This window comes from Leptidea sinapis, chromosome 34 (assembly GCF_905404315.1).
Source record: "Leptidea sinapis chromosome 34, ilLepSina1.1, whole genome shotgun sequence".
Classification (NCBI taxonomy): Eukaryota; Metazoa; Arthropoda; class Insecta; order Lepidoptera; family Pieridae; genus Leptidea; species Leptidea sinapis.
Genome location: NC_066298.1, coordinates 119,398 through 142,468, shown reverse-complemented (window position 1 = coordinate 142,468; position 23,071 = coordinate 119,398). Strand labels below are relative to the sequence as shown.

The window sequence follows — 23,071 nt, the reverse complement described above, 5'->3', positions numbered from 1 at the left end:
CATAAAGGTAAGTATTTTATCAACAAGGCTTACTTTCTGTACTGATACATATGTCTTCTGTGGAACTAGTATAGACTAACGAGAAACATGTCGAACGAGATCGAACCAATCGAATACCAACTAACAACTATAATATTATGAAGTTTTTTAGTGTCATTTTTTATTCAAAACTTCATGTTCTATACATAATATAATATATATATATATATATATATAATGTGCTGTGTGACAGCCAAAATGATAATTGTTAGAAAACAAAGACGTTTTATACATATAGACTATGCACGTCATGCAAAATTAAAGCCGAAATATGGCAAATGCCACAAATGACACTATAATAAGCTTCTACTTCTGTCTATACATTTCTGCGTTTACTCCAGTTGTTTAAAATATTTTTGGTCAATGGGCAGCAATGTAAACACTTTTCGGTTTAAGCTGCGTATTTTGAATTTAGAACCCGATTTGGACAGTGACATCAGTGGAGTAGCAGTTAGGTATTTTTTTACGCTTGTCAGTCAGTCTGTCCCTACTTTCTGATCAAGATCTGTTTAGTTGGAGGTTTTATAGGTTTTCAATAAAAAATCACACTCATTAGTATGAGCAGATGAGAGTATAAAGGCGAACGTTTGTATGTTTACTTATCGGTTTATGCGTATATTTGTTACTCCTTAACGCTCTAAATGTATTTGGATCTAATAAGTTAAGGTAACCTATAATAAGAGAGACTTGATTTTTTTACGCGAATTAAATAGCTGATTGGCTGAAAAAAGCTGACTAACAATATATAAGGATTGACACCTGCTATGAAAAAAAATGTGGGTAAATAATTTATAAGAAATTCTATAAATTGCTATAAAACGAAATTGTTTGTAACGATTAAAATTATATAAATATTAAAATACCCTTTAAAAGTGTAACTACACGTATGGCTATGGGTATTTGGCCATATTCAATCAAATAATGAATTATGTATCAGTATAATTCATATATTATATATTAATATTATTTATTTATTAATTTTCTTACTCACCCTTTTATATTTTTTTCATTTTCTCCAGGCAAGTCCGGGTCTTGGCGAGACCACTTTGATCCTGAAATGACTTTAGAAGCAGATCGTTGGATCAGTGAAAATCTACAAAACACGGACCTGCGCTTTCCAAACATGGAAAGTTGAAGATATATAATATTATTACAAAAACCAAAACTAACTAAAACTTAGAATGTCTGAATATTTACGCAATTTCTTATTCAATTGTAAATTACATACGGCTTGTGTTTAAACGCCTACTAGTAAAGTACCTATGTTACTACCAAAAAAAAACGAAATACCTGCCAGAATAGATTGTGTTTCATAAAGTATTGTAGAAATGAACCTATTTTCCTTATTATTCTATACCATAAGGATTGACCCCCTTATTCATAATGGTCCGCTAACTTTAAACAGCCGCTAAGGAGTGTTTTTTCTCATTCGTTTATGATTATTAGGTCAATAGAAGAAGACAGAGTGAGAATTAGCAATGCTTTAAGTTAGCAGACTATTATGAATAAGGGGGTTATACCTTAACACATTTAAAGTTAAATTCAGACCAAATATTTCATATTATCGCTAAATAGGTGCTACCAATATTTAATTTCACAACTTTGAATTTAGTTTTAGTTTTAACGAGGCAAAAATGTTAACGCTTGATAATATTTCTTTTTTGAATATCAAATATAATATTGCGTATTCCAAACACATGTTACTTGTTTATTATTTTATGTATTTGAATATAATTTTATTATAACATAGCCAAATAAATATTTCACTCTCAATATTATTTTTTTATTACAACAAATGTTTAAGGTAAATAAATTAACTTGTGTATAAGCGCCATTTTTAAGGGTAGGAAATAAAGGGAAACGACTACAATTCGTCGTACGCAGTTTGTACGTACGTTGTTTTAACTGTTCTAACATAACCTAATCTAACCAACTTTAGATTTTAATTTCAAAAATTTTAGTGCGACAATTTTTGCATCCATGTTGGATAATTTGATTACACTAAAGCTACTTAGAATGGTCATTTTGGTTATTCATATTACTATTTCAGGGAAACAAGGTTTGGTGAGCATTAATCCATTTTGATAGTATATAAATACAACACGTACAATTATTCTCATGAGTGTATAATCAATATATAAGTAATTCTTTTGTTTTGAACATTTTCTGGGATCCTGTTATAAAAGCATATACATCGCCCCACAAAAGACTTGCTAACTCTATTTAACCGAGTAGTAGGTATTATAAGCTTAAGTCTGTTCCTGGTGTTAACATTATGGTTACAACAGTTTCTAGCAAATTCACTTATGTGCCTATGAATATACATTACATTATCAAGAATATATTGAGAAGCAACAGTCAAGATGTTAATTTCTTTGAATTTTGCTCTCAATGATTCCTTAGGTTATAAATAGCGCGAATAGCCCTCTTCTGCAGCATAAATAGCGGCAGCGGCAACTTCGCTTTGCGCAGCGGGACGAAAGTTGACGGTTTCCGCCCAGGAGGGAGAAATAATAGATTATGTAACAAGAGGATAAAGCAGTGTCTTACGTCACGAGTGCAGCGTAAACCAAAAGAGCGTAATAATTTTTATAAAAAATAATGTCGAAACCTTCATTTTATTTGCTGAAAAAACTAAAAGTGTAATCATGTCAATGAGAGATAACATTTTGGGTTTAATCTATAAAATTTTAGTGTCTCCAGGGATTTTTGAATATGTGGTTTTTTTCGCGTATCAATATTAGACAGGTTTCAATCAACACTTTTATTATTTTAGTGTTCCAATTACAAATTATTTCAGTTCCTAGAGCCTAAATAAAATATTATGTCACTGTTTTTAAGAGGCTTTGAATGACCAACTTTAAATAGATATAACTAGTCACAGTATATGTCATTTTTCAGCAGGTGATACGAAATAGTAGATTGTATCATAATATTTATACGCTTTTTTGAATCTAGAGCAAAGTTTCTACAGGAGATAGAATCCTGAACGTAGCTAGGGATTCAAAGTACGTCGCGTACGAGCCAAAAATATATTTTGCTCCCGAGTGATACACTCTACTTTTCATCACCCACTATGAGAGGTGATGAATGAGGTGAATAAAAAGTGCCTCATATTTTATTGTAATATTATTATTTAATAAAATAAAGAGTAACAACTAAATTGAAATTGAATAGTATCTAATAATAAATCAACTAAAAACTTATATTTACATTTCAAACATTTTCGCACTTATAAAAATTTATTGTTACAGTTTTATTAGGAATATAGATTGTTGTAGATTTTATATTCTGTGTGTGTGAAATAATGTTCGAATCTGGTTCATTTTGAAGAAAATGTGACGTGGCGCTCATCGCGCTCATCGTAAATGAGCGCGAAGACGGTGAAATGGATGGATTAACTGAAGGTTGCAATTTAATGAATCTGAAGATGAAAATGAAAGATGAAGCCACAACCTGAGAGTTGAACAAAGCAAACAGAATTTTATAACGAGGTGGTACTCGAACGGTTAGCTCAGTTGGTTAGAGCACCGGCACGGAACGCCGGAGGTCGTGGGTTCGAATCCCGCATCGTTCATAAAATTTTGTTTTTCAAATTTTATTTGTGTATTTATCCTAGAAGTGAGGGTTATCACTTTAAAAACATAACATATTGTTTGGATTTGCAAGAACGACATCTCAAGTCAATTTCCTAATATGCAAATATTGTGGTTGAGCAGGTTATCAACTGTAAAGTACATCCTGTAGATGAAGCCACAACCTGAGAGTTGAACAAAGCAAACAGAATTTTATAACGAGGCGGTACTGGAACGGTTAGCTCAGTTGGTTAGAGCACCGGCACGGAACGCCGGAGGTCGTGGGTTCGAATCCCCCATAAAATTTTGTTTTTCAAATTTTATTTGTGTATTAATCCTAGAAGTGAGGGTTATCACTTTAAAAACATAACATATTGTTTAATGAATCTTCTATGTACCCCTCTGCTACAGCAGAAAGTCGTCCTTTTCGAATGGATAGAGGAGAAAAAATATTTTTCATTTCTCATTCTCTGAAATTGCTTATTTGTGCACGATATAGGCTGCACAAAATCGATTTCTGTGCACAAGTGCACAATAGGATCTACTCATAAATGTATCTATATTAAGGCAAAGAAAATGAGCTAAACACAATAAAAAGTTCAAAGATAGAATTAGTTATTTTTAAATATTTACTTTAATTTATTAGCCTCATTTGTTTTTTTAAGACATAAAAGATATTAAATTTTAAAATACGGTAGGTTATTGAATTAAAAAAAATATGTTACCAAATTAATTCATTTCAATTCTGAATAGGTCTGGAGCCCGAGCCTAATATCAATGTCGTAAGATTAAAAAAAAAAGCGCCGGGAAACAGGTCTTGTTTTTCGTGCGTTTATTAATTTCTTCAAATTTGCTAAAATTGTTAAAAATGTCCATGTTATACTACTGTTTTATTAATGAAAAAAAAACAGAGTTTATAACGTGTCCACGAAACCTTTTTATCCTCAACATTACTATAAGCTTGCTCAAAGTCTCTGATAAAAATGGTTCGTTTTGTGCACTCGTAAAATCTAATATTTTCAAAAGAAAGGATGAAAAAATATTTTTTCGTCACTGACTTGGCCAAACTAAACACAAAACGACTTTGACTAATTTTTTATAAATAAATGATTAGTTTAAAATTAACTTGTTTTATTTCATTATAACTCATTGCAATTATCGAAAAATTGATGCCTGCACAAGACTTGTGGGACGAGTGAAGCGTCTGACGGACAGGTAGGTATACCAAGGCACAAATCATAGACTCTAAAATGGATGCCGGAGATAAGTAATTTTGACCAAGATGTAAGTAAAGTATATATCAATAGCAACACGATGAAATATAAAACCTCTAGGTTATAAGGTCTAGGGTCTGAGAAAACAAATAAAAAAAAGATTTTGCTTTATTTTTTATAATTTTAACAATCAATTGTATTAAATGATAACTTAGTATTTATTTTTAGGTGGGATAGTTTTGAGGTTCAGTCGTATTGGTCCTCAAAAATACTTTATGCCAAAGTTTTACGAAAAATTTGCTGAGCGCATTTACAACTTAGAGCTGCGAGCGGACGATATTTTCGTTGCGTCATTCCCTAAATGCGGTAAGTACCTATATTATTGCCTAGTCTTAATTGGGGACAGGTACTGACCTGTATAAATACCACTGGACATGCTGTTCCAAGCGTTAGACAGCAAATTTTTGTGCGCCACTCGCGAGCGTCCAGAGAACTAATTTTGACGAACAATATAAATGGCTGCGAAAGAAGGTACAATACTCTGAAGTATTTCTGCATTTTGAATTAATTTCGTTCGTTTTCCATGTTATTTATTCTTTAAGAATCAACTTAATAAATGATACAATTTTTTTGTAAATAGTTTCCCACTAGTTTGCTGAGGTTGTCATCACTAGTTTTAGTACTGCAGATTCTCGCTACATGGCCAACAGCGCCAAAATGGCGAATGTCAAACTGGCACAAAAGCAAGTGCTGTTGTCTATAGTGGAGGTCAGTGGTGACATGTATGCGATCAGTATTTGTGATCACTGACAACCTTCAACGCAGATGGACTCAGTTATTACTACCAGGTGTACGCCATTTAAACATTCACTTCAAGGTCATCGTGAATGTAGCTCCACTGCTCAAGCAGGCTGTACGTAAAAAAGTAATAAATGGTAAAAAAGTGGTTATACATGACACAGTAATTAGGTAATTTGGGTACCTACCTAAATTTTAAAAACTGAACTTGTAAAAAAAAACTACGTTTAAAAAAACCGACTTGAAAAACTAAAAAGTTTAAAAATTACTTACTAGGACATAGTAGAAGAGCAATAATTATTAATGTGTAAGCATTACTGTGTTGTGGTCTGAAGGGTGCCGTAGCTAGTGAAATTACTTGAGAAATCAGACTTAACATCTTGCGTCTCAAGGTGACGAGCGCAGTTGTAGTGCCGCTTAGAATTTTTGGGTTTATCAAGAATCCTAAGCGGCACTGCATTGTAATGGCCAGAGCTTATCAATTACCATCAGCTGGACGTCCTGCTAGTCTCGTCCCTTACTGTCATAAAAAAATACTTTATATAATTTCATAGTGTTAATGTAAAATAAGCATTTGACACGGACTTGATATATGTTCAGGTACTACATGGCTTCAAGAATTGGTCTGGCTCATCAATAATGACTTGAACTACGATAGAGCCCAAGTGATCTCTCTCACTAAAAGATTTCTATTTCTAGAGTAAGTACCAATTTTAGTTTATCTTCTGTAACTTTAGTCAAGTCATTTAAGAACGTAGTCTTTTTCGTTCTAATCCATACTCGAATGTCCAGTGCATTAGCTGACTATATTTTTTCATTGTTACGACAAATAATTGATTTATCTTCAACAGTGTTTTTCAATTTGTGGGTCGCGACCACTAGGGGTAACGCAAAGCCTTACTTGGGCGGTCGCCAGCAAAAGAAAAAAGTCAAGGTAGAAGGAAAGAACAATAATTCTCTTATTTATATTCATTTTTCAGACTTATACATATAATCCATTATGCAACCAACGCAGGCACTTTTTTAAATACTTTTTTTATTTTTTATTTCTCTGATCGTGTGTTATTCATTGTTCATTTTTTTCTTTATTATTGTAAACACTGCTGTTCCTTCCATTAGGTAAACTGTGGTAGACTATAATTGGCTATGTTTTTGTATTTAACTATAAGTGATTATTTTGTATAAAGCTGTTGTCAACCCTAATAAAATAAAATAAAAATAAAATAAAACACAATTTTAGCGAGAAGGATGAATGATTTGATTTTAACAATTCAAAAATAGAACCACGATTTGACTTTGAGAATTCAACAAGTCCATCCTTCTCGCTTCGACTAACTAATTAATTAAACTAATTGAAGTATATTTTTTCTCTCTTTAGTTTTAATCGAACTTTAGAGCATCCCTTGCCATTAGTTGGTAGTCTTTTTAAATCAAAAATCTAAAAAATCGCGAAAAACTGCACGTCATAGAGTATATCCCGTCTATTACACAAACACAATAATTTGTGATATAAAAATGAAAGCTTTCTATCATAGATTATGGAAAAGTACTAGTGATATATGTTTTTATAGGATATTCTCAGAATTGCGACGAATTTTCTTAACTATAGAAGGTAGAGATTTAAGATTAAAAACGTTTTGCTGCAAATTTTATAGGCTTTAATTCTTAGAAAATAAAATTTTACATTAGTAACATTTTTAACTTAAAAATGATAAAACAATGAAAATAGACATTTTTAGTTTAGTGTAAAAAAATTCAACTAAAATGTATTACATGTTATTTAATTTTTAATAACTGGTATTGCCTCCTCGAGCTCTGATTACAGCTTCGAGCCGTTTTGGCATACTGAACACTAGGTTTCGGAGCCGATGTTGGGGAATATTCTCCCATTCTTCTACCAGGGCCTGCTTTAGTGCCCTGAGGGTAGTAGGTGGTGGTCTGCGATTTCTAACAAGCCTCCCAAGCTCATCCCAGGCGTGTTCAATCGGGTTGAGATCAGGACTTCTTGATGGCCAATGCATCACGCTGATACCGACCTCCTGAATATACTCTTGTACGATATGAGCCGTGTGTGGCCATTATCATGCATCAGCATGGATCCATCACCCATATTTGCTAAATACGGCCCTGCATACTCATTGAGAATCTCTTGAGCATATCTTTGCCCAGTGAGGGTGCCATTTTCTATGGCTACTAGCTCTGTGCGACCTTCTGAAGATATGCCAGCCCATACATGTACACTGCCTCCACCGTATTGGACTCTTTCTGAGATGCAGGCTTGAAGGCATCGCTCACCAGGTCGCCTGTAAACACTTTGCCTTCCATCAGAAGTGTAAAGGGACTCATCTGCAAACAAAATTCTTGAACATTCTTCTTCATCCCACTGCATGTGTTCACGGGCGTATCGCAGTCTCGCTACTCGATGCTGTCTCTCGAATTTTGGGCCACTCGCTGGTCTTGGGGGTTTCAAATTTGCTTCAGCAAGTCTTCTTCTCACTGTACTGTCACTAATGTAGTCCCTCCGGGTCTGAAGTAGCTGTTGCTGGACTTCAACTGCATTTTGGTGGCGATTTCTTAACACAGTGGAAATAATATAACGATTTTCTCGGGCACTGGTACACCTGGGTCTGCCATTACGAGGTGTCCTCACATGGTGTCCAGTCTCTTCGTACCTCCGCTTTACCTTCTGGACCGTTCGTACCGTCACACCCACCATTCTTGCAGTGCGACGCATACTGATACCTAGTTCCAGAAAAGCCATGATCCTAGCACATTCTTCAACTGAAAGAGGCATCATAAATAAATGTTATGTGCTTTTTAGCATAAATTTTTAAAACAAGACCCATCGATCTTGAAAAAAATTTAAAACAGAAAGAAAAATGTGAATGGTAAAATTGTAATTCGGAAACGTCCACTTTGAAAAAGGAATGGTTTTGTTTTGGAAGTTTTTTTTCAGCCAATTCTTAAAGGAAGGTTACCGACTATAAAGTTTTTATGTATAAAATTAAATTCTCTTTGGAGTCCTTTTTATTTCGAAAGTATATCTTGTGAACTTAAAACGTTATCCCAATTTTAAAAGTGTGATACTTACTTTTGAAGGCCAGTGTATATACACAGAATTTCAACACAATTGTTAACAGAACCAAAACAGTTCTGGTCATTTGTTAACGCCTTGCGGAGTAAAGGTGGTGTGGAGATTAAAGTCACACGAGCCGGTAAGGAGTATCAGGGAGTCAATAGTGCAAATGCTTTTGCGGAGCATTTCAGTTCAGTATTTGTAGATCAGGAGCCGCGATTAGACTGGCAGAGTACCAATGCCAATTCGTACTCCCATGCAAGGCACGTGAATATACAATGCTTCTCGGAGTCTCACGTCCGTACTTCTATCAAAAACCTTAAGGCTGCTTCTTCGCCAGGACCTGATGGAATACCAGCATATGTAACTCGTGGTTGCGTTGATATTTTGATTAAACCAATCACTTATATTTTTCATTTGGTTTTACAGACAGGTAGGTACAGGTAACTATCCCTCAGCATGGAAGAAATCTCGAGTTACTCCTATTCTCAAAACGGGATCCAAGACTGCGGTGGAAAACTATCGGCCAACAGCAATTCTTTCAGCTTTAGCTAAATCTTTTGAGAGTGCCTTGTACGACATAATCTTACCGCAGTGTATTCCCTTCGTTACTGAGACGCAGCACGGGTTTCTCCCACGACGATCAGTAAGCTCAAACCTTCTCCACCTTGTGGATCTTGTATCATGGGAATTAGAGCAAGGCAACCAAGTGGACGTCATCTACCTGGACTTCCAGAAGGCGTTCGATCGGGTTGATAACGACGTCATGATTCACAAATTGGGGATGATGGGTTTCTCGCCAAAACTGTTAAAGCTTTTTGCAAGTTACCTATCTCAAAGAGATCAATTTGTTAAATATGGTGAGTTTGTATCTAATCCTTATAGAACGCGTTCTGGAATTAGTCAGGGTTCTAATTTGGGACCTTTGCTCTTTATCCTATTCATAAATGATCTCCCAGAAGTCATACAGGATTCTGAGGTGTTACTGTTTGCTGATGATCTAAAGTTGGTCAAGGCAGTAAAGAGCTCAGAGGACTCCTTATCTCTACAAAACGACTTAGATCGGGTTTACAAGTGGAGTGTTGATAATAAGCTGTTTTTTAACCTGTCGAAATGTGAATTCATGTCATTCTCACGCTCCTCCGCCGTGCAAGAGTTCAATTATTTAATTGGTGATGTGCCGGTGATGCGAGTACAGGAAGTACGAGATCTTGGGGTTGTAATCGATCCTAAACTCACGTTTCACTCACATGTGGAGACTATTGTTGAGGCTGCTTACCGACGGCTTGGATTTGTTCTACGTAATGCATCTCATTTAACGAACCATGCACTTCGTATCCTTTATACGGCGCTAGTCCGTAGTATTCTCGAGTGCAACTCAGTTGTTTGGAACCCACATGAGAGCAAATATACTTTTATGATCGAACAAATCCAAAAACAATTCCTTAGACATTTGTATAAGAGGCAATATGGATACTATCCATTTATGTACCCAACACTCTTTTTACAAGGACATCTGAGCTTTGATTCACTGCAGTTACGTAGGTACGTAGCTCTTACTAAGTTTGTTCTCAAAATAATTCGGGGCAGAGTGGACTGCGTATACTTATTACAACGTTTGTTGCGTTTCTTTGTACCGACCTCGTACATACGCGCGCGGCGACACGCACTATTAGCGCAGCCACCTGCACGCACTCAAGCGCACACGCCTGTTATACGAGCCATCTGTCTTCTAAACTCTGTACTTGAGGTAGCACCACAGTGTGATCTATTTGCAAGCTCGATGGAATGTTTGGTCAAAGAATGTAAGAAAAGATTTGAGAGTTTGATGCCTGTAAGCTCTATAAAATAAGATAACTAGTTTATAATTTTCATTGTTTGTTTTTTCTTTAGATAATATCTTTGTAACGCTTTAGATTTAATCTGTAATGTTACATTGTATCTTTGATAAATAAATAAATAAATTAATTAATTAAATTATAAATTATTTATCTGACTGACAAGGGGGTCGCCAGAATTTTTGAAACTGTGATGGGGCGCGAAGTAAATAAGATTGTAAAACACTGATATAAACAGCATTTTGCCTGCTTAACTTTTTCTCATCTCTTCTATGATTCTAATGTAACTTTCTTCCGAATTTCACATTATACTTTCCTATCAAATGGCTGTGTCCTTAGTGATAATTGATCTTATTTTTACAGCATTGTCAAATTGACAAAGATAAATTAATGATAATAATAATAATATATACATTATACTCGTACACTATACATTACAATGCGTCATAAAATATACCTTACTGTACATGTGTAATCTCTTTTTAATCATCATCCTTGTCATCACAAGGAGTGTTAAAAAATAGTATTTCTGTCGTGGACCACTACATCGCCACAGCGGCAATTACGGTCATATATACTCACCGCTGTACGTACTGAAATTTTGTATTAGCATGTTATGGTAAGCTTTGCTATCAAGATGCCGGATATGAACAAATCGTTCTTATCTGATCAATCAAAGCAATGATACTAAGTTATGTAATTAAATTCTTCGAAAATCCTTAGTAGGTAACGTAAAGTAAGTACCTACTGCGTAAAGTGTTGTTCGAGACATGTCACTAGAGGAATTATCGCTTGTGTGAAGGATTCCCGTTAATGATACAAGCAGAGGCAGAGGGAAAATTGGTACGAGGCTGTAACTGACCATCATTATTATCGCACCCCACGAGTGCGTGAAGATGGAGTTTCTTCTAGAATTAGTAGCTACAAGTAAACGATAAGGACTACTTATACCATACGAACTAATACATATTAGTATAAATGCCTGAAAGAACACGAAAACAGACCATAAGAAATTGACCACATACAAAACTAGTCTACAAACATAAAAACAAAGTCAGAAAAATTGTTTTCCAGCCTTTTAGTAAAGTGTACATGCTTTTTTTGAAGGTAACCTATGTCGTATTTTCCTGGAAACATATAGTTATAGTTAATATCGCGCATCTCTACGCAACGCTAAGGAATTTTAACCTTTTCCAGATCGACTTAATCACCTCAGATTAGCGGACGATATTCTTTCTTTTAAACTACGTACAGTAAAGGGTTAGAAAAATGATTAATGCTTACTTGAAACATAGAAAAGAAAATAGTAGGTCTCAAAATGAATGAAAATAAAATAAAATTGTTGACAATTAGCAGCTACATATACACCATAAATCTGAACGGAAAGCCACTTGAATATATTATGAATAGAGGTCGAGCGACGTTTTAATAAAGGCTGTCAAAAGTTCTGGTCACTAAAAGAAATCATTAAATAGATAACTTTTGGTCGATTTTCTTAGAACCTGTTATCTATCTACTCTCACATATGGATGCCAAATGTGGACGCGTAAGACACAAATAAGAACCAGAATAGTAGTATGCTAGAACAGAAATGTCAATGAGCGTTCTTAAAACAAAGAGAATACAAAAAAAGTGAAGAGATCAGACGGAATATGAAGGTTAAAGATATGATTAAAAAAGGCGAAGATGAAGGAACATAGGAAGATGCACAGATTAGAGATGATTATGAGGAAGCTCATGGTCGCTCAGAGGGCAATGCTTGGAGTTTCCCTGTGAGATCGAATCACAAATGAGGAGATCCGTAGTAGACCCAGAGTCACCGACATCAACCAGATGGTTGCGAAACTGAAGTTCCAGTTGCCCACTGGGCACATAGCTCGACGGACAGATGGCCGTTGGGGCAGTAAAGTCCTCAAATGACGACCTCGTAGCGGAAGACTTAGTGTTAGTAGGCCCCTAACTAGATGGACAGACGATCTGGTCAAGATCGCCGGAATAGGTTGGATGACTGCAGCGCAGGACCGAGGCCTTTCTCCAGCAGTCGACAGACGTCGGAAGACTCCAGCTGAAATGATTATGAAATAATATTGAGAGTTTCCGATATTCTTTGAATTAAAGAAAACCAAAAAAACGCTTTCTCATTATTGGTGGCAGATATGGGAGCAAATATATTATATATTGACACATTATTGTAAAAACAGTGGACGGTACATATATTATGATATTTTAATATTTTTTTAGAATAGAAAGTATAGCAGAAGTGATAGAAGGAGAGTCAAATGATTTGGCAAAAAAATATAGAGAGGCAGTTCTGTTGTTTAATGATATTGTGACAATGCCAACTACATCGCCCCGCTTTATCAAGACTCATTTGCCTCTGTCACTACTACCTCCGACTTTACTCGACAACAATAAGGTAAATGATTAAAAATATCCTTTTTTAATATTGATATAGGTTAAATAAAACTCTCACTTCTCTGGTTACTCTTAAAATATATTACTTAGCTTTAAGGTAAAAGCAAGATTTCTGTGTAGTTAAACTAAACCGCTTCTGTTAAACATTGAAGCGCCTTTAAAAAGGATAGTTGATGCATGCATATTGTAGATTGATCAAATTACACAAAGAAAACAAAATTTTTTGAACGATGCGGGACTCTAACCCGCAACGTCTTGGGTTCTGTGCGAGCGCTCTTTCCAACTTAGCAGTTCAGTCACTTCATATCACTTTAAAAACATAACAAATTGCTTAGATTTGCAAGATATCTGAAGTCAATTTCCTAATATACAAATATTGGGGTTGAGCAGGCTATCAACTGTACATCCTGTAAATGAAATCACAACCTGAGAGTTGAACAAAGCATACAAGATTTTATAAGCGATACGTCACTCCAACGGTTGGCTCAGTTGGAAAGAGCGCTCGCACGGAACGCGTGAGGTTGCGGGTCCGAGTCCCGCATCGTTCATAAAATTTAGTTTTCAGTTTTATTTGTGTCATTTATCCCAGAGAGTGAGGATCCTACTGAAAAACATAATAAATTGTTTTGATCACATTATAAAAAATTAGATCGTATGATTGATAGATGATCTGTATTGCATTGTATTTGGGGGCAAGATAATTTGTGTAAAAAGTGTGTTAATATTATTATTATCTGTAGACTGTAATTTTTTTTCGATCGTTAACCATGGATGAAAAATCCATGGTTAACGATCGATTAATAGATCGAGCAACGAAATCTTCAGTAATATATTCCGTACTGAAATTTTTAAAGCACGCAATTCAATTTTATCCATTTTCGTCATCACGCTCCCACCAACTGAAAACAAAAGACTATAAATATTTAAAATAACAAAAGATATCGTAATAATTTCTTTGTTGACAGAATATACTCTTTGGTTCCAAATAGTAAATTACTGCCGCGGACTGACACTGAACACACAGTTAATGCTGATCTTTTTGTTACTAGTATCACTGATAAATTTGTTTCAAATAAATATTGTAGTACCTACCTATCCATAATATTACCAGTATCTTGTACCAAACTGTATGGCGTAAAAGATAAATGACAATAATAAATCACTCTTTCTATATGCCATATATTTTGAAATAGAAATATAAAACACTTTATTAGCAATAAAAAACATACACCTTAAATTTAGAGTATTAATTACAATCTTAAAATACTAAAATAAATTAAATAGGTAACAAAAATCATTAAAATATAAAATAATATAAAATAAAAAGTTAAAAAGATTTGTGCGGCGCGTGATTCCATGCTAAAAACAGCTGACTCAATATATTGTTGGTCAGTGCAGAAGACACCAACACAACACTGGTTTTCAGCAGCCCCTCGTGACATTTGGAGTTGACAGTTGCTGTAGTCTTCCCGTCGTATTTAATTTTGATTTTGACGATAATTTATAATTTTTTTTTTAACTAGGTGGTGTACATAGCCCGTGAGCCGAGGGACGTGGCAGTGTCATACTACTATCATAATAAATTAACAAGGTTTATTAACGATGATCCCGACTTTAAATCATTTTGGAACCTTTTCAAGAATTCTGAAGGTAAACCTAATACTATCTATTTTTAAGTATTATTTTCTTTATATGCGTACTATATACTACTGTACTATAACTAAATTATTTTAATATTGAACCATCCAACAACCCATCCGGAGGACGAAGCCAAATTGGCTTCGCAGAAGATAGGCGTCATAAATCGAGATCGGCAATACTTCAAGCCGGCCCATTTTCCAGCGCTCCAGTGCCGTGAAGCAGTAATGTTTACACATTACTGCTTCACGGCAGAAATAGGCGCCCTGCGTTTTGGCATTACGACCATGGGACCTGTAGACGTATGCGTAGATGCAGCCGCCCGAAAGATTAAAGCGAGAATGTCTTAGTAACTATTATGATACATACTCAACTAAGCGTTACCTACTTAATCTGTGTGTAAATCTTACAAAAGATCATTTTTCCTAATGTTACAGTGATCTGGGCACCATTTTTCCAACACGTTCAAGAGGCATGGGAGAAGCAAAATCATCCCAATTTTTTGTTTTTATTCTATGAAGATCTTCTTAAGGTAATTTATTACCTTTAACTTGTGGTGTAATTTTCTAAATACTAAGGAGTTAATACCGAGCGTGGATAACTGTTTACGACCTGTGAACAAAAATCAGTTACAGTAATATTAGATTCTCTTTCTTTTATATCTTGCTGTATGTCCGTTAGATTCTCTTCGATTGATCTTCTTTTTCTTTTTTATATTTATTTAGAGGAAACAAACAGTATTACAATAATAAATATATAGAAACAAAACTTAAACCTAACACTTTCATCAGTGAAGTATCAAAAAAATTAACTGTTTGTTACAATGTACCTAGTGATAAAAACCACAGATAAACACAATAATGACTAAACTCAATAAGTTACAACACGACTACAAACACTTATAACACAATACTACAAACACTTATAACACACTACTACAAACACTTATAACACAATACTACAAACACTTATAACACAATACTACAAACACTTATAACACAATACTACAAACACTTATAACACAATACTACAAACACTTATAACACAATACTACAAACACTTATAACACAATACTACAAACACTTATAACACACTACTACAAACACTTATAACACAATACTACAAACACTTATAACACAATACTACAAACACTTATAACACAATACTACAAACACTTATAACACAATACTACAAACACTTATAACACAATACTACAAACACTTATAACACAATACTACAAACACTTATAACACAATACTACAAACACTTATAACACAATACTACAAACACTTATAACACAATTCTACAAACACTTATAACACAATACTACAAACACTTATAACACAATACTACAAACACTTATAACACAATACTACAAACACTTATAACACACTACTACAAACACTTATAACACAATACTACAAACACTTATAACACAATACTACAAACACTTATAACACAATAATACAAACACTTATAACACAATACTACAAACACTTATAACACAATACTACAAACACTTATAACACAATACTACAAACACTTATAACACAATACTACAAACACTTATAACACAATACTACAAACACTTATAACACAATACTACAAACACTTATAACACAATACTACAAACACTTATAACACAATACTACAAACACTTATAACACAATACTACAAACACTTATAACACAATACTACAAACACTTATAACACAATACTACAAACACTTATAACACAATACTACAAACACTTATAACACAATACTACAAACACTTATAACACACTACTACAAACACTTATAACACAATACTACAAACACTTATAACACAATACTACAAACACTTATAACACAATACTACAAACACTTATAACACAATAATACAAACACTTATAACACAATACTACAAACACTTATAACACAATACTACAAACACTTATAACACAATACTACAAACACTTATAACACAATACTACAAACACTTATAACACAATACTACAAACACTTATAACACAATACTACAAACACTTATAACACAATACTACAAACACTTATAACACAATACTACAAACACTTATAACACAATACTACAAACACTTATAACACAATACTACAAACACTTATAACACAATACTACAAACACTTATAACATAATACTACAAACACTTATAACACAATACTACAATGAATTGAATCGTGAGAGATAGAAAAAAATTAGAATGGGCAGAAAACAGTTAATATTTTTCATTTCTCATACTCGGAAAGTAATGTTGTTTTTATTTGATTATTGGGTGGAAAATACTGTTTCCCTCCATAGAGAAGGAAAAACTCATACAAATTACTTCCCACCTAACGGAATGAACTTTAAAAATAGAAATGCGAAGAGTTTTATGTAAAAAAGAACTAATTAGAAAAAATGCTGCGGCCATGTGACTTTCTAAACAACCAGTCTGAACTTAGCGCAAACTTCTTTGAGCGGAATAAGCCGCAACAATTACGCGGTAAGTACCATATTTGAAATTTAAAAAGCTTGTATAAATAAATTGGCGGGATACTAATCTGTGCTTAGATAAACAACTAGTTTTATTTTCCTCATATTCAAAATGAAAAGTAGAGTGTTTAACTCGATTAAAAGTATCAATTCCTACTCGGACTATAGCCGACCTCGGTGCGCTTTGGCGTCTAAATAGGTCGGGAATTGATTCTTTCGACCCTCGGTTAACAATCTACTATTTCACTATCACCAAGCAGCGATCTGAACCCACCTGTATTTACCTTTTCATGAAATATAATATCAATGACTCAAATGTAAACTATATTGTAACAGCTTCATGCCCGAATTATAAACCTGTTCATTCCGTGTACGGTTCTCGCATAGGCAACATCTAATACATCTTTACACCGTGATGTAGGCCTTCTGCAGCGTAATCCTATTTTACTTAATGTTTAAGGACAGCTTTTATCATCATCATCATCAGCCGAAAGACGTCCACTGCTGGACAAAGGCTTCCCCCAAAGCTTTCTACGACGATCGGTCCTGCGCTGCCCTCTTCCAACGTATTCCAGAATCAGCATCAATATTCTGTAATAATTTATGACCAAATATTGTCTCTATGAGTGTGACGGTCTTTCAAATTATTTAAATCATAACGGTAAAAATTCAACGTAGAATCCTAATTTTGTTGAAATTCTAAATGTGTAATTTATTTATTTTGAATACTTTCCCCGCCAACGTGACGCATACTCCAGGTGTGACCTGACAAAAGCGTTGTTAAGTTAAACATTAAGTATTTCTTAAACTCAATTCCCTGTCTTAAAATGATACCAAGCATTTTATGATTTATTAATGATATGATCATAGTGCCCTCTAATTATGAGTTCACCATCCAGGATTACCCGCAAATCTCAAACTCCTTAACGCTTTCTTGTGTTATTTCATATATCTGATAATTATACAGAATTGGATTAAATTTTCTAAAATAATAGCTTAATCTTGCAGTCTATCTCCAATCTCGGTATTTGCGGTAGTGAAAATTGTCGATCCCACGGGATCTCGTAGTTCGCAGGATCCCGCACTTAGTAGCCAATATAATCTAATGTAAGGCATTTTTAGGTGAGAGATGTGGTCTCTGGCTACCCCTGTAATGATTTATTGTTATATATTATTGTAATGACTTATTCTACGACCTTGCTTTCTTGTAACAATTTCCATATCTTATTGACCTGAAAATAAAGCCTAGGTCAGATATAACACCGTCGTATAAACTATGTGTTACTATCTCAATTAAAATTACAAATTATTATTTACGATGCAGGACCTTCGAGGCAATGTGCAGCGTGTTGCAGAGTTCTTCGGTAAATCACTGACAAACGAACAGTTAATTGGGCTGTGCGAACATCTGACATTTGACAATTTCAAGAAAAACAAGGCAGTCAATTACGAACACATGATTAAAAAGGGTATATTTACAAAAGATGGCGCTTTTATCAGACAAGGTAAAGCTGGTACTGAACTACTTTTATAAATAATAGTTGTTGTATATGTTACCGACCAAAGTCGGAGTTTTAGAACGAACTAGTATATCCTAGGCGTAATCAGTTCATACCTTAGGCGATAGGATAAACCGGAATAGAATAGTTTAAACTAGTTTTACAAACCCGTTTAGCCTAGGCTGAAAAAGTTGAGCCTAACATAAATAAACTGGTTTAGCCTAGTCTACACTGGTTCTGTCGCGTTTAAAATCAGATTTTTGACGAGGCAGAACTAGCACAGTAGACATATGTACCAGTACGGAAACTCCCTACAAACATTCGAAATGGCACACTCACACAAACATGCGCATCGACGAGGCCCCTAAGCAGTTTTCGCGGTCAATACGAGTCGAGTGTCACGTTGTTATTTGTTTCCGCGATATTTTTAAAAATACCAGCGTATTATACGGCTATTTGAACTCGGCTTCATCAAAACTCCAGTTTTCGTTATTTAAAGTATACAGTAGTATAGTATATAAGAATGATTTATTATTATATTATTATTATAATTAGTACATATTCGAATTATAAGTCCGTGAGATCGATTATAATAAATTCGTGAACTAACTAAGATGGCGGCTGCAATATTTATTATCATTTTTTTTAAGAGTGTGGTTTAATGGTTTTCTAGGATGTTTTTTTACTTTTATTTATTTTGGACAAAATTACCTGCATGTGTATTGCATGGTTTTTGTGAGTGTTGAAACTAATACCAGCTAGTGCTACCAAAGTTGGAGCTACATGAAATTATCAATTTTTTTACCATGGGTGTTGTTTTCATGGTTCTCGAGGGTGTTGAAGCCGATAATGGTGGACTTAAAAGAAACAAAGACTGAAATAAAATTGATAATTCACCGACACTTCCAAAAATCTCAAATATGATACCCATATTGATTTTTTATTGAAAATGTCACATCCGCCATCTTGGATCTTGAAATGGGTGTCATATTTGCTATTCCATTCCCGAAAATCTCGACACTCCTGAAAATCTCGAAAATGATACCCAATTTGATTTTATTGAAAAGTTACATCCGCTATCTCACAACAATAATTGCCCCGTCTAGACATGTTCGTGGGATGACTGCAGGGAGGAGTTCCTTAAGACGGTGGTAGAAGTGAAACTTCAACGGACAAAGCTTAAAAACACATATATCAAGGATTCCCGACAATATTTCAAAAAAAAATTAAACGAAAATTAAAAAAAACACTCCAAAAAAATTATTTCCAAGAAAAACATTAAATAAAATGTTGTGTAAAAACATTACATAACAGTCATCACGTATCATACATATACTATACATAAAATTCTTACGCATTTTACTTTTTTACACTCTGCAACGCCCTATAAGTGAAAACTCTATTTTTAAAGTCGGTTAGAAAAATAACCTGACAACCCTATTACTTCAATGGAGTGTACGCACATAAAGGTAAGTATTTTATCAACAAGGCTTACTTTCTGTACTGATACATATGTCTTCTGTGGAACTAGTATAGACTAACGAGAAACATGTCGAACGAGATCGAACCAATCGAATACCAACTAACAACTATAATATTATGAAGTTTTTTAGTGTCATTTTTTATTCAAAACTTCATGTTCTATACATAATATAATATATATATATATATATATAATGTGCTGTGTGACAGCCAAAATGATAATTGTTAGAAAACAAAGACGTTTTATACATATAGACTATGCACGTCATGCAAAATTAAAGCCGAAATATGGCAAATGCCACAAATGACACTATAATAAGCTTCTACTTCTGTCTATACATTTCTGCGTTTACTCCAGTTGTTTAAAATATTTTTGGTCAATGGGCAGCAATGTAAACACTTTTCGGTTTAAGCTGCGTATTTTGAATTTAGAACCCGATTTGGACAGTGACATCAGTGGAGTAGCAGTTAGGTATTTTTTTACGCTTGTCAGTCAGTCTGTCCCTACTTTCTGATCAAGATCTGTTTAGTTGGAGGTTTTATAGGTTTTCAATAAAAAATCACACTCATTAGTATGAGCAGATGAGAGTATAAAGGCGAACGTTTGTATGTTTACTTATCGGTTTATGCGTATATTTGTTACTCCTTAACGCTCTAAATGTATTTGGATCTAATAAGTTAAGGTAACCTATAATAAGAGAGACTTGATTTTTTTACGCGAATTAAATAGCTGATTGGCTGAAAAAAGCTGACTAACAATATATAAGGATTGACACCTGCTATGAAAAAAAATGTGGGTAAATAATTTATAAGAAATTCTATAAATTGCTATAAAACGAAATTGTTTGTAACGATTAAAATTATATAAATATTAAAATACCCTTTAAAAGTGTAACTACACGTATGGCTATGGGTATTTGGCCATATTCAATCAAATAATGAATTATGTATCAGTATAATTCATATATTATATATTAATATTATTTATTTATTAATTTTCTTACTCACCCTTTTATATTTTTTTCATTTTCTCCAGGCAAGTCCGGGTCTTGGCGAGACCACTTTGATCCTGAAATGACTTTAGAAGCAGATCGTTGGATCAGTGAAAATCTACAAAACACGGACCTGCGCTTTCCAAACATGGAAAGTTGAAGATATATAATATTATTACAAAAACCAAAACTAACTAAAACTTAGAATGTCTGAATATTTACGCAATTTCTTATTCAATTGTAAATTACATACGGCTTGTGTTTAAACGCCTACTAGTAAAGTACCTATGTTACTACCAAAAAAAAACGAAATACCTGCCAGAATAGATTGTGTTTCATAAAGTATTGTAGAAATGAACCTATTTTCCTTATTATTCTATACCATAAGGATTGACCCCCTTATTCATAATGGTCCGCTAACTTTAAACAGCCGCTAAGGAGTGTTTTTTCTCATTCGTTTATGATTATTAGGTCAATAGAAGAAGACAGAGTGAGAATTAGCAATGCTTTAAGTTAGCAGACTATTATGAATAAGGGGGTTATACCTTAACACATTTAAAGTTAAATTCAGACCAAATATTTCATATTATCGCTAAATAGGTGCTACCAATATTTAATTTCACAACTTTGAATTTAGTTTTAGTTTTAACGAGGCAAAAATGTTAACGCTTGATAATATTTCTTTTTTGAATATCAAATATAATATTGCGTATTCCAAACACATGTTACTTGTTTATTATTTTATGTATTTGAATATAATTTTATTATAACATAGCCAAATAAATATTTCACTCTCAATATTATTTTTTTATTACAACAAATGTTTAAGGTAAATAAATTAACTTGTGTATAAGCGCCATTTTTAAGGGTAGGAAATAAAGGGAAACGACTACAATTCGTCGTACGCAGTTTGTACGTACGTTGTTTTAACTGTTCTAACATAACCTAATCTAACCAACTTTAGATTTTAATTTCAAAAATTTTAGTGCGACAATTTTTGCATCCATGTTGGATAATTTGATTACACTAAAGCTACTTAGAATGGTCATTTTGGTTATTCATATTACTATTTCAGGGAAACAAGGTTTGGTGAGCATTAATCCATTTTGATAGTATATAAATACAACACGTACAATTATTCTCATGAGTGTATAATCAATATATAAGTAATTCTTTTGTTTTGAACATTTTCTGGGATCCTGTTATAAAAGCATATACATCGCCCCACAAAAGACTTGCTAACTCTATTTAACCGAGTAGTAGGTATTATAAGCTTAAGTCTGTTCCTGGTGTTAACATTATGGTTACAACAGTTTCTAGCAAATTCACTTATGTGCCTATGAATATACATTACATTATCAAGAATATATTGAGAAGCAACAGTCAAGATGTTAATTTCTTTGAATTTTGCTCTCAATGATTCCTTAGGTTATAAATAGCGCGAATAGCCCTCTTCTGCAGCATAAATAGCGGCAGCGGCAACTTCGCTTTGCGCAGCGGGACGAAAGTTGACGGTTTCCGCCCAGGAGGGAGAAATAATAGATTATGTAACAAGAGGATAAAGCAGTGTCTTACGTCACGAGTGCAGCGTAAACCAAAAGAGCGTAATAATTTTTATAAAAAATAATGTCGAAACCTTCATTTTATTTGCTGAAAAAACTAAAAGTGTAATCATGTCGATGAGAGATAACATTTTGGGTTTAATCTATAAAATTTTAGTGTCTCCAGGGATTTTTGAATATGTGGTTTTTTTCGCGTATCAATATTAGACAGGTTTCAATCAACACTTTTATTATTTTAGTGTTCCAATTACAAATTATTTCAGTTCCTAGAGCCTAAATAAAATATTATGTCACTGTTTTTAAGAGGCTTTGAATGACCAACTTTAAATAGATATAACTAGTCACAGTATATGTCATTTTTCAGCAGGTGATACGAAATAGTAGATTGTATCATAATATTTATACGCTTTTTTGAATCTAGAGCAAAGTTTCTACAGGAGATAGAATCCTGAAC

The 23,071-nt window shown here is 33.8% G+C and overlaps 1 protein-coding gene across 5 annotated transcripts in view; it reads left to right on the top strand.

Moving 5' to 3' along the window:
- The window catches only part of LOC126974882 (sulfotransferase 1E1-like), a 63,432-nt gene extending 41,633 nt beyond the window's left edge, over positions 1-21,799 (top strand). Inside the window, exons 5-9 of one of the 5 annotated variants that reach the window (XM_050822582.1) lie at positions 12,782-12,956; positions 14,479-14,605; positions 15,031-15,125; positions 18,407-18,587; positions 21,100-21,798. In XM_050822582.1, the coding sequence (XP_050678539.1) occupies positions 12,782-12,956; positions 14,479-14,605; positions 15,031-15,125; positions 18,407-18,587; positions 21,100-21,215 (694 nt within the window). In that variant the 3' untranslated portion in view covers positions 21,216-21,798. Of the gene's footprint in view, positions 1-1,058; positions 1,758-12,781; positions 12,957-14,478; positions 14,606-15,030; positions 15,126-18,406; positions 18,588-21,099 lie in introns of those variants that run through there. The other 4 variants (XM_050822585.1, XM_050822584.1, XM_050822583.1 and 1 more) reach the window with 4 other exon arrangements.
- The last annotated feature ends 1,272 nt before the right edge of the window (positions 21,800-23,071 follow it).